At 46.2% G+C, this 12,129-nt stretch overlaps 1 protein-coding gene across 5 annotated transcripts in view; it reads right to left on the bottom strand.

The window, feature by feature from the left end:
- LOC126050390 (phosphatidylinositol-binding clathrin assembly protein-like) overlaps positions 1-6,812 on the bottom strand; it is a 34,083-nt gene extending 27,271 nt beyond the window's left edge. For 2 of the 5 annotated variants that reach the window (XM_049828234.1, XM_049828233.1), the window contains exon 1: positions 6,281-6,810. In XM_049828234.1, the coding sequence (XP_049684191.1) occupies positions 6,281-6,410 (130 nt within the window). In that variant the 5' untranslated portion in view covers positions 6,411-6,810. Of the gene's footprint in view, positions 1-6,280 lie in introns of all 5 variants that reach the window. The other 3 variants (XM_049828232.1, XM_049828231.1, XM_049828235.1) reach the window with 3 other exon arrangements.
- Between the last annotated feature and the right edge of the window lie 5,317 nt (positions 6,813-12,129).

Consider the following 12,129-nt stretch of genomic DNA (forward strand, 5'->3'; position numbering starts at 1 on the left):
CAAAAACCAAGTCATTTGATAGATGCTGCTCATCACTCACAGCTGTATCATCATCAGGTGCTGTCTCAAATTAAGAAGCACTTTTAAATTTCTAAAAGTCTAAACAGTCCACAGACAATTATTGCCCCATATATCGAAGCAACTCCCAATTCCAGAATTTATACACAGAGAAAACTTGAATTTTAATTCAACAGCCTCATCTACTGAATGAGAACTTTGTTATGACATTTCTAAGTAATTCTTTCAATACACAGTAAGGCAAATAAGTCTTCCTAAATTCAAACAGTCTATAAAGACACTGCTGTTAGATCTTGCTCAGTATTTTTCATGTAACTGAAGCATCTGTAAACAGCACAGAAATGTTACAAGTGGTATTCTCAGTTTATAAAAACCAACCACACAAAAACCCAACCAACAAAACCCCCCCAAACTCTACACAGAGCAGTATCTATAACATTACTACTAGGTAACAGTTAAAGAAATTCCATTGATCTGCTGAGGTCAAGGACCACACAGATAAGCTTATCAAAAATATTATTTCTGCACAAAGTCCTTTTCCTTCACACGACCACTAAGCAAGTAAAATTTTTCACTTAAGATTTTCAATATTAACAGTGCTTATTAAATAATACATGCAAACTGGGAGGGAAGACCCAGGTTAAAAAGAAAAAGCTTTCTGCTCTCAAATTAGCCAAGCTAATTTCATTCCTATTTTGCCAGCACTCTCCACAGAGATTTCAATCTTGTCACCTTCCTTCAAGCTAAGGTCTACCAGCAGATGTGCCAGTAGATGCTGAACACCTGGGAGATCCCTTGCATATAATTATGTCTAACACTGATATCAAATGTGTTCTTACAGTGCTGCTCAGGCACAACGTGACAGAAATCCTACTGTAAGCAACTACATCAAGTGCTGTAACTGATCACCTCTCCTTAAGCCACACATCCATAAAAACAAACTTTGGCTTATCATGCCATCATAAAGGTTTACTACCACAAAAAGCCATCCAGATGTCTACCTTCAGAAGGTAGTTCTGCTTTGGTTCTGCCTTCTGCTTTGGTACACAAGACTAAAACAAGTCTTCTGTCAAGTGACAGTAACAGAGTGAAAGTTGATAGACCTCTGATGCATTTGAGAAGCTCATATGTTATCGTTTTATTCCACAAGTGTGGTTCCATGGGACTGAAAAGTGCAATTCCAGTAATTCTTTGAAAGTGCTAGTAAGGTTTTCCAGTATGTGCTACTTGCTTCTCTAAGATGTGAGCCTGATCATTTTAAGAGGCAACCAAAATGAAATATTTCACATATGTAGGGCTACTCAAGAGTCTAATTCAAGCTGTGGTTGAGATTAGAGGACCTGAGCGAGCTGCAAGCGCCATGCACTTTAGACTCGTGCTGAAGATGATACATACTGGCTCGCCCGAAGAAAATTTTTATTGAGGGTACTTAGCACAATTGTGGTCTTTGGTTTCAAAATCTCCTTGAATGAAATGCATTATGAAACACATAAACCAACAGTTGCCAATATTGAAGAACACATGCTTAGGCAAACAAAATGTCTCTAAAATACTAAGAATGAACAGTGGGAAAAAAAATCTCCGTGCATTTTATAGGCCAAAACTGGACTTTCCTAGTGTATTGCAAAACACCTAAGTTTAAAAAGACTTGTTAATAATGCTACTCAAGGCAATGTTTTAATTACTATTTTACAGCTAGTAATAATAAAGTTAGCATCATGTTTGAATCCTAGCAATTGAGATACATAACAAAAAAAGCAAGTGTCATTTCTTCAGTACGATTCTTCCAAGTCTACAATAGGAATATCTGCATAGAAACAACTGTATCAATCTCTTACAGCTGGCAGCAAAGGAGGAAGAGGCTATTAACACCACACATCTGAAGTATAAAGGAACACATGTACCTGAGAGACTGACAGTTGGGCAACTGTAACATGGATGCTGGCAGCAAAAACTGGAGTGAGATGTGTAGGGCAAGTGACACTCATTTTCTTATCGCACTACTTATATAAACACTTTACAACTCAAAGCATTTTGCCAATTACCCAGAGGAATCATTTCAACTGCAAGTGAAACTGTGGTGCTATTTCTAGAATGGAATTTAGAAACATGTTAACATCACACAGGAGGGGGGGGGGGGGGAAAAAAGCTTTAAACCAGAAGAATACCACTGGGATTTTCTAGCAGGCTGCAAGAGCTGTGGAAATCTTACTGCCTAGAAGAGTACTGAGGGTTTGTCTTCCACAGCTCATCTGAAATACTGGCACATCATCTATGAAACCATACAGCTCTTTGGAGAACAACATGCATAAATCCAGGTATTAAAAAAAACAACCACCACCAACAAAAAAAACCACAAAACCCACAGGTTTTTGGAAAATTCTCAGCCAGGCACCAATAAAAACTGGCGTAATTTTCAACTTTCAAGTAAGAAGAAAGTCATCATTTTCTTGATTCAAGAATATTTCCCTCAAGAGAACTGCAAGTTAAAGACAACTATAATGATTTAATATTCCCATCTTTCTTCCATTTTGTCACAGGACTGAAACTGCTCTAAGACAGATGTAAGAATTAAGACCACTTTCCTTAACCCTGGCAGCCTTGCAAAAAAAATTTACATTTTGTTTTTGGAAGTTGAACCTTAAACTATAGATCAGACAACAGAAGAGCCACTTGAGCAAACTTTCTCCATGTAGCTAGCCTAAGGAATGCAACAATTCTTGCTGGAAGACTGAAATATAAGACAGCACCTGACTGATACAAATATTTTTTATGCCTATGAGCTCTTGTAGTGCAGATTGGATAGCAATCTTTAAGTTTCATCTCTATAATAGCTAAATCTGAACTTAGAGTTACTTTACCAGAAGCAAAGCAATTCAGCTATTCTGTCCCAGTCCCCCACTAAACGAGGATATGCAACATCCCACAAGGTTTTTTAAAAAGCTTTAAGCAATTTCTAAATAAAATTCACATTTATAGATTACAAAAACATTAACTATTTTTCTATTGAAGTCAAATTTCCTCAATTACTGTATTGAAAAGCTTCACAGATCACTGAAGAGCTTCAAATTAAAAGACAGCCACCTTACCGCCTGCGGGAGAGTTCAAGAATGTTTCTTCATACCATATCACGACCATATCTCTGCAAGAACCACACTGCATCAGCATTCACCCGACAGTCATAAGCTCTAGCTGCCAAAAGTAAGAACAGGCAGCTACAAAAACAACCGAAACCTGTGACAGTCATAATGTGACATCATTGGCAAACCTTAAAGCTTGCGATGATTTTGTGGAGACCTGAACTTTCTCCTAAAACAAAAGGCTTAAGAGCCTAATTCTGTTACATAATACAATTTTACAGTACCCAAATTATCACTTCTTACAAGATTTCCAAAGCTTGTATATGTACAGGAGTTTAAAGTTTGATGAGTAACATTAACTACCTTCCCCTCCCCTGTGCTTCTTAAGTGGGCTGTATACAAGTTAAACAGGTGTTGTTTTTTCCTCTATTACTGCATTCATTTGAAAGTTTAAGATGCAATTAATTTAGGGGTTTGTATTTTTCTAAATTTTGGTCTACACGCAAGTCTACTCTGCCAGTTACCATCTTGGCTACAGCTTTAATTTATTCTTGTTTTATCATGGCTTTTCAATAGTTAGCCAAAAAGAGATACGTCACCAAAAGCAGCATCTAGCCCCACTCCACTGTAACCCAAACTCAGAAGGCTGAGGGGAAGTTAGAAAACCCACACTGGGGAAAAAGAGATGAGACCTTCAGGTACTCCACTAAGAGAAAAGATCAGCCTCTGTATAACATTTTACGTTATCCTAAAATATTACAAACTACTACGGAAATAGATATGCTGACTTATTTAGGACACTGTGACCTACTTTAAAAGGAAAAAACCCCAAGTATTCCCACTGACATTGCTTAGGGTTTGGGAGCTTTGGGGGGGTTGTTTGTTTTTGGGTTGGTTTATTTTTTGCTCTTCAAGAAAAATACGACTACATTACTCAGCAGTTAGTAGCCAGACAAAACCCAAGAATCTGCACATGTAACATCTTCCCGTAAACACCCATATTGTAACGTTATATTTTTTCTTGCTGAGGAAACTTGGCAATAAGGGGATTTTAAGAATTAATCCGAATAGAGTGCACAAACTGATACTCCTCCATGATCCCCAATACAACTACAGCAGCTCCCAAAGACACGTTCTTGGTGAAGCTTTTTCTTGAGCAGCAATTACAAGTAATACCAGATGGTGTAGCATTTTGAATGACACACACACACAGAGCGACCAAAGTGCAACTAGTAGTGTTTTGCATTAAATCCAAGCTATGTTTTCCTTCATATTTTACTTAAATTGGAAAGTACTTGCACTGTACCTTCGAAAATGCATTGTATGAATTTTCCAGAGATTACAGTATTTAAACTAGTATCTTACCTACTTGCATTAATACAAGTAAGTTTTGTGTGCAAGTGAAAAAATAAGTGCCACGCAAAGGCTTGCAGATGTTTGACAAGTAGCGCCTGGGTATACTCAATGAAGACTGGAGAATGTTCATGGGGATTCATTTTTTTTTTAACCCCTTACAGAGATATTTGTGGTACCATCTTTCACACCTTTTTTTTTTTTACCCGCCCCACCAACACGTTCCTTGATTTTAGATACCAAGTCAGAACAACAAGCTTTTTGTTTGTCTTAGACCAAAGCCCGAGAAAGTGAATTACACCAAACACAGAACTCATCTGGCACAGAAGGGGACCTTCAGGAGACTGACAGCTCTAAACAGGTTTGTATCCTCTGAACAGGCTTGTATCAAAAGATATTCAAAGGAATTTGATAGTCAAAAGGCAACCTCTATTTCTGTTACTCTCAAGAGAAAGAGTTTTTCCAGGTTTCCATTTTCTTATTTTGCAAGGGTAACTTACAGTAGATGACGTTATTTCAAGGATATTTTCAAACAATACACTACATCGCTTAAGCTTCACAAGCTTTCAAACTATTGAGCAAACTGTCACCACTTTTCTGGCTTCCTGTTACATTGCCATTTCTGGACTTCAGGGTTACCTCATTAAGTCGTGCTACCACAGGCAGAACACAAGACAAGATAAAATAAGGTAACTTCAAAAAGGTATCTTTAAGAAAAGAAGTTGACAGTTACCGAGTTTTAAGGCTTTTACTTTCAACACAGTAGCTGCAATACTCACTACTTCAGCTGGATTCCACTCATTCAGATCAATAACGAAGGAGACGTACATTTGGTTCTTTTTAACTACTTGATCCACAGCAAAAGCTCTCACGCAAGGGGTCTGTATTAGCAGACGAGTACCATAGCATCAGAAAGCCAAACTATCCTCAAACCATATAACGGAATATGCTTCTTCCAAGAGCTTGAACAGCAGACTCCCTTTGGTACCACCAACTTGAACGAGTCCCACAAAACTACCAGCCTGCTCCCTTGACTTTGAAGAAACCAGCATAAAGCTTCACGTCTTCTTCCCTCTCCCTAATGGAAACACACACACTTACTTCACTTTTAATAGGTGGTGAATGGGTATAGCCCACAATCTACAAGGTTTGAAGCATTCAGTGAATTTCTGAGCAGTCCAACAGTAGCTTCAATTGCTATCCAGTTACTAAAACCTGAAGCAAAGCAACACCACTGGTACTTTTGTGGCTATCAACGGTAGCTTTCTGCAACTTTTGGTATACAGAAAGGGGTTTCAACATATTAAATATATCAGTGGCAACATACTCTCAATTCTGGAGAGATGTTTTGGTCCACCCTCGCCTTTCCCTTCACTTCAAGGGTTTTTATCTCATATTCAAGAGCCATAAGACAGAAAGCTATGATATTTCGGGAAATGTTAGAAATACTTAAGTGGCTGCACTCCACCAGATGCACAGAAGGACGGAAGAGCGCTTAAAGACGTACCTCCTCGCTCACAACTGTAAAACCACACCACTTAACCCACCTTTTCCCCAGGTGCCAGACTAACAAGCAGCACTGCTGTCTCCAGAGCACACAAGCCAAGAAGCTCTCGTCGGGAAGCGTTCACGAGTTTGGATTATTTTTGTTTCCCGGGCGCGACGGGGTGCTAGAAAGCTCCCCCCGCCCCGAAAAATAAGTTATGAAGAGCAAACCAGCCAGGTTTACCACAGACACACGGGAGAACGGCCGCCCCGGGGGCTCAAAGCGGCTGCCCGGCGGGCGAACGAACGAAGGGAGGGGGTCCGGCCGCGGAGGTCCTACTCACAGTCCAGGTGCTTCTTCTTGGGGCCCATCACCTCGTGGGTCGTCGCCTTGCAGACAGCCTTGGCGACGGCCGAGCCGGTGACGCTGTGCTGCGCCGCCGTGATGCGGTCGGTGATCGACTGTCCCGACATCGTCGGCGCGGCCCTGGCGGCGGCGGCGGCGGCGGCGGCTCCTCACCCCCTGACCTCCCCCCGCGGACCCGCCGCGGCGGGCGAGCGGGCGGCAAGGCCGGGGCAGCGGCTCCCCCCGCGGCCGGGGAGGCGAGCGCGGCCTCCCCGTGGGGGGGGAAAGGGACGCCGGCAGCCCCCTCCGATGCGACGCCGGCGAGGGAGTCCTTCGCCGGGCTCCGCCTCACCGGCTCCTCTCGGCCGCAGCCCCGCGGTGCGCCGGCGACCCCTCGACACCCGGCCCCGCCGGCTACAGGCTGGCCGCCGCCGGCCTCGGCCCCGGCCCCGCTCCGCTCTGCCTCCTTCCGCGGGCAGCGCTCCGGCTTTCCCTTTCACATTTACACCCCCCGCACAAAATGGCGGCGGCCGCGGCGGCGGCTGCGTCAGGTGACCGCGCGCGCCCGCCCCGCTCCGTTCCCGAGGCTCGCGCGGCCGTCGGCGGCGCGCACCGCCTTCCTCCCTCCCCCCCCCCTTCCTTCTCCGCGGCGGGGGCGCGTAGCGTCGTGGCGGGAAGCCACGCTCAGCGCCGCCGCGTGCCCGGCGGGGCTGCTCCGTCACGGGCGACGTCAGAGAGCGTTTGGCGGGTCGGGAGCGAGACACCCCCCCCCCACACACACACACACAGAGCGCAGGGGATTCCTGTCACACGGCGTGAACCTCCGCCCTTTGTGCTTCGGGGGGGGGGTGAAAAGAGGGACCGAGAAAGAATAAAACCGCCTCAGAAAACCGCCTCAGAAAACTGCCTCAGAAATCCGCCTCAGAAAACTGCCTCAGAAAACTGCCTCAGAAATCCGCCTCAGAAAACTGCCTCAGAGAACTGCCTCAGAAAACTGCCTCAGAAATCTGCCTCAGAAATCCGCCTCAGAAAACCGCCTCAGAAATCCGCCTCAGAAAACCGCCTCAGAAATCCACCCTCCCGCAGCCTTCGTTTGCAGAAGCAACACGCGTGAGGAGAGCGAGCCCGTTGCGTGTTCCTCTCACGGAACCAAACCCTTTTGGCTTCGCCAGAAACTCCACGGAGGGGAACGGGTCACGTCAGGGGGGCCCAAAAACCTGTTAAACCGCAGCGGCGGCTGCCTGGCGTTGACGTGGTTTCGAGGAGATGGGCCTCGCGTTGTTTAAAATGACGCCAAAGAACCAGGCGGGATGGGAACCGTGTGGGATGGGAAACGGGCGATGGGTCCGGCCGACAAAACGGAGGGGAGGAGTGGCGGTTGGCTGTACGGCTGTGTGCGCTTGTTTGGCGTTTTCCAGAGAGCGAACGGGAGGGCGGGCGCAGCCCTTTGCCGCCTGTGACGGTGGTTTCTCTGATACGGGCACGGGCCCGTTGCAGCTGGGCCGTTAGCAGGGACGTGGTTCAGACCACCGTCAGTCACGTTAACGGGACCGCGCAAGGGGGGTTAAACAAACAGCCTGGAAGTACCTGGGTCTGCGACTCCCCGGCCCTCTGAGCCTGGCTGTCTGTGTCCCAGCTTACTACCTGCTAAAAATACAAAAGAGGTTTTGTAGTGGGTTGACCTTGGCTGGACACCAGGTGCCCACCAAGCTTCTCTGTCACTCCTCAGCTGGATGGGAGGGAGAAAATAAGATGGAAGAGAACTTGTGGGTCAAGATAAAGGCAGTTTAATAAAGCAAAAGCAAAGGTCGCATGTGGAAGCAAAAAAACCCAAAAGATTTTATTCTTTACTTCCCATCAGCAGGCGATGTCCAGCCACTTCCCGGGAAGCAGGGCTTCAGTACACGTAGCGGTTCCTCTGGAAGACAAATGTCATAATAACGAATGCCCCCCCCACCCCTTCGTCCTCCTTTCTCGGAGCTTTTATTGCCGAGCAGCTGTCCTATGGTCTGGAATACCCCTTTGGTCAGTTGGGGTCAGCTGTCCTGGCTGTGTCCCCCCCCCGAGACCTCGCCCACCCCCAGCCTGCTGGTGAGGGGGGGCTGTTGGCGAGACAGCCTTGATGCTGCGGAGCACTGCTCAGCGGCAGCCGGAGCACTGCTGGGTTATCAACACCTTTCCAGCTACCGATACACAGCACGGCGCTAGGAGGGCTGCTAGGGGGAAAGACAATTCCATCCCGGCCAGACCCAATGCAGTGAGGAGAAAAATGCAGCATCACTACTACTACTCAATCAGAACTCTCAGTTTTCCCATGCCATTTCATGGATGAGTATTTTTTTAACTTCTACATTTATAATAAACTAATGTAAGTGTGAACACTCATAGAAATAGAAGACCTGTGAATTCAGCAATAGTTATTTTAGGTTACAACTTTGAAGTAAAACCACAAAAAGTAGGGAGAGTAATAAGGAGGCAGTTGAATATGAGTGTTATAAACAAAAATCTAGCAGCTTCTGACAGTCAACTCATGTTTCAGAGTGCTGATTAAAGCTTTATTGCTTACATTATCCCTAAAGTGAGATGCTTCATAAATATGTGTGCTAGACTGCCAAACACCCAACCGTCTGTTATGGCATTACATGTATAAAAGCAATAAAGCAGGAAACGTTTGCACCCACAGTACTGTGTATTTCACTAATACATAAAAGTTTCCTGTCTTTTCATAATATTTGTACAACACACAGGGCATTTATTAAGTGCTTCAGCACATTCCTTACAGGCAACTAGGTGATCACAGGGAATGAGGACTACCGATATGTCTTCTTACCAACACTTACAATTTATACTACATACTTAAACTATCTTTATACCCAGCATACAGATTTATACATTCTCATTAACTACTATTCCCTGTCCTTTAACAGATAGATACTATTCTGTCATTCCATGGGTTTCCTCCGCTCCTCCAAATGTTCAAAAGAACAGGCTATGACTCGAGCCCCATCTTTCAAGGTGGGTGCTCATGACAGGAGAAGCAGCATGTTCGATTGTTGGGCACTGACACCAGCTTGGTTTGGGTCATCGCTGCACGCACCCCTGGTTCCTTGCAAAACTCACTCTTCATCGGCTCGGGTCGTTCCTGCTACATTACTTCCTACAACATACGACTCACATCACAGATTATTTTCCCCCCAAGGTTAACTCTCCTTGAGGCACACACCGAGACTCCCCATCCTTCCACATTACCCACCAAGTACACCCAGGTCCCTGAGCAAAAACAAACGCACAAATGGGTTTGCCTTCTCCCAAGGGAGCAGCAATCCACACCACCCTCCCCAGCCACTTCCCCGTGTGCACTCTGGGGACCTTATCTCCTCCCACAGTACGTAGGGGTTTTGTCCAGGCAGGACCAGCATGCTTAGGAGATCCTCTGGTGTTAACCAGCCAAGTGGCTTCTACTAAATTTATATCCCAATGCTTCCATGCCCCATTGCCCAACGGTCTCAACATAGTATTTAACAGACCATTATATCTCTCAATCTTTCCAGAGGCTTGTGGGTGGTAGGGGATGTGATACACCCACTCAATGCCGTGTTTCTTGGCCCAGAAGTTCATGAGGCTATTTTGGAAATGAGTCCCGTTGCCCGATTCAATTCTTGCTGGGGTACCACGTCACCACAAAATTTGCCTTTCAAGGCCTAAGATGGTGTTTCGGGCAGTGGCATGGTTTAGAGGGTATGTTTCTAGCCAACCGGTAGTTGCTTCCACCATGGTGAGCATGTAGCGCTTGCCTTGGTGTGTTCGTGGCGGTGGTCCAATACAGTCAATTTGCCGGGCCTCACCGTATCAAAAACCCAGCCACCACTCTCTGTTCTGGGGAGACTTTACTGTTGTGGCTCGCTCAATCGTGGCACGTGTTTCACATTCATGAGTGCCCTATGTGATGGCCTCCATGGTCAGGTCCACCCCTCGATCACGAGCCCATCTGTACGTTGCATCTCTCCCTAGATGTCCCCATGTTTCTTGGGCCCATCGAGCTACAAATAGCTCACCCTTACGTTCCCAGTCCAGGTCCACCTGAGTCGCTTCAATTTTGACAGTCTTGTCTACTTGTTCATTGTTTCCGTGTTCTTCAGAGGGGTGGCTTTTGGGCATTTGAGCATCTACATGACGTACCTTTAGAGTGATGTTTCCTACCTGGGCAGCACTGTCCTGCCACAATGCAGCAGCTCAGATGGGTTTACCCCTGCGCTGCCAGCTGGACTTCTTCCACTGCTGTAGCCAGCCCCACAGGGCATTAGCCACCATCCAGGAGTCAGTATAGACTACTGGCCACCTTTCTCGTTCAGCGATCTCTAGGGCTAGTTGGGTGGCTTTCACTTCTGCAGACTGACTTGGCTCACCTCCTCCTTCAGTGACTTGTCGTCTGGGACTCCACACAGCAGCTTTCCACTTCTGCTGGTTTTCTACAACATGTCAGGATCCATCAGTAAACAAAGCATAATGCCTTTCATCTTCTGATAACTCGTTATATGGTGGTGCCTTTTGGGCACAAGCCACCTCCTCAGGCGATGCTCCAAAATCTCTGCTTTCTGGCCAGTCCACGATCTCTTCCAGGATTCTTGGGCAGTTGGGTTCCTCCAGTCGAGCTCATTCCCAAGCCGACCAAAATAAAGAGTTAAGCAGTGCAGCCAACAAACTCCATGACTTGCATAGATGCTTGCCCCTTAATAACTGCTGTAAGTATAGCACGCTTAATACAGAACTGCTGTTGTCTCAGGCCCCACCTTGGGTGCCAAAAAGGAGGTTTTGTCGTGGGTTGACCTTGGCTGGACACCAGGTACGCACCAAGCCTCTCTGTCACTGCCCCTCCTCAGCTGGATGGGGGTGGGGAGAAAATAAGATGGAAGAAAACTCGTGGGTCAAGATAAAGGCAGTGTAATAAAACAAAAGAAAGGCCGTGTGCGGAAGCAAAAGAAAACAAAAGATTTTATTCTCTACTTCCCATCAGCAGGCGATGTCCAGCCACTTCCCGGGAAGCAGGGCTTCAGTACACGTAGCGGTTCCTCTGGAAGACAAATGTCATAATAACGAATGCCCCCCCCACCCCTTCGTCCTCCTTTCTCGGAGCTGTTGTTGCCGAGCAGCCGTCCTACGGTCTGGAATACCCCTTTGGTCAGTTGGGGTCAGCTGTCCTGGCTGTGTCCCCCCCCCGAGACCTCGCCCACCCCCAGCCTGCTGGTGAGGGGGGGCTGTTGGCGAGACAGCCTTGATGCTGCGGAGCACTGCTCAGCGGCAGCCGGAGCACTGCTGGGTTATCAACACCTTTCCAGCTACCGATACACAGCACGGCGCTAGGAGGGCTGCTAGGGGGAAAGACAATTCCATCCCGGCCAGACCCAACACAGGTTTAAACCGAATAATAAAGGCGAGCAGGGACGGCTCCCAAGCAGAGCTGTCTATCTTTTGATACTGTTGAAAAGCACAATGGCACTGTACAAATAGTAGTGGTCCTATGTGGGTAATGTTGTGAATGAAGGATTTCTATAACCCTAAGGGCATAAATGCATTAAAACATCGTCCCTGCTATTAAAATATTGAACATTTCCTATGCTGGAAAAAGTTACAAACTCTTTAGTCTGACTGGCAGCAGGCAATTTCTAGCTGCCTTATTTTTGCCTTAAGACTTGTAGTTTCTCGGAAAAAGTGATGTTGAATCTTCAAAGCCTGAGGAAACATGAAAACAGTAAGAAAAGAAGAGATGGAAAGATTAAATACGCATTATAAATTTCCACATCTCTTAGGGCTTGTCTAAACAGGGAAGCTATTTCACAATAAGTGAGG

This window comes from Accipiter gentilis, chromosome 24 (assembly GCF_929443795.1).
Source record: "Accipiter gentilis chromosome 24, bAccGen1.1, whole genome shotgun sequence".
NCBI lineage: Eukaryota > Metazoa > Chordata > Aves > Accipitriformes > Accipitridae > Astur > Astur gentilis.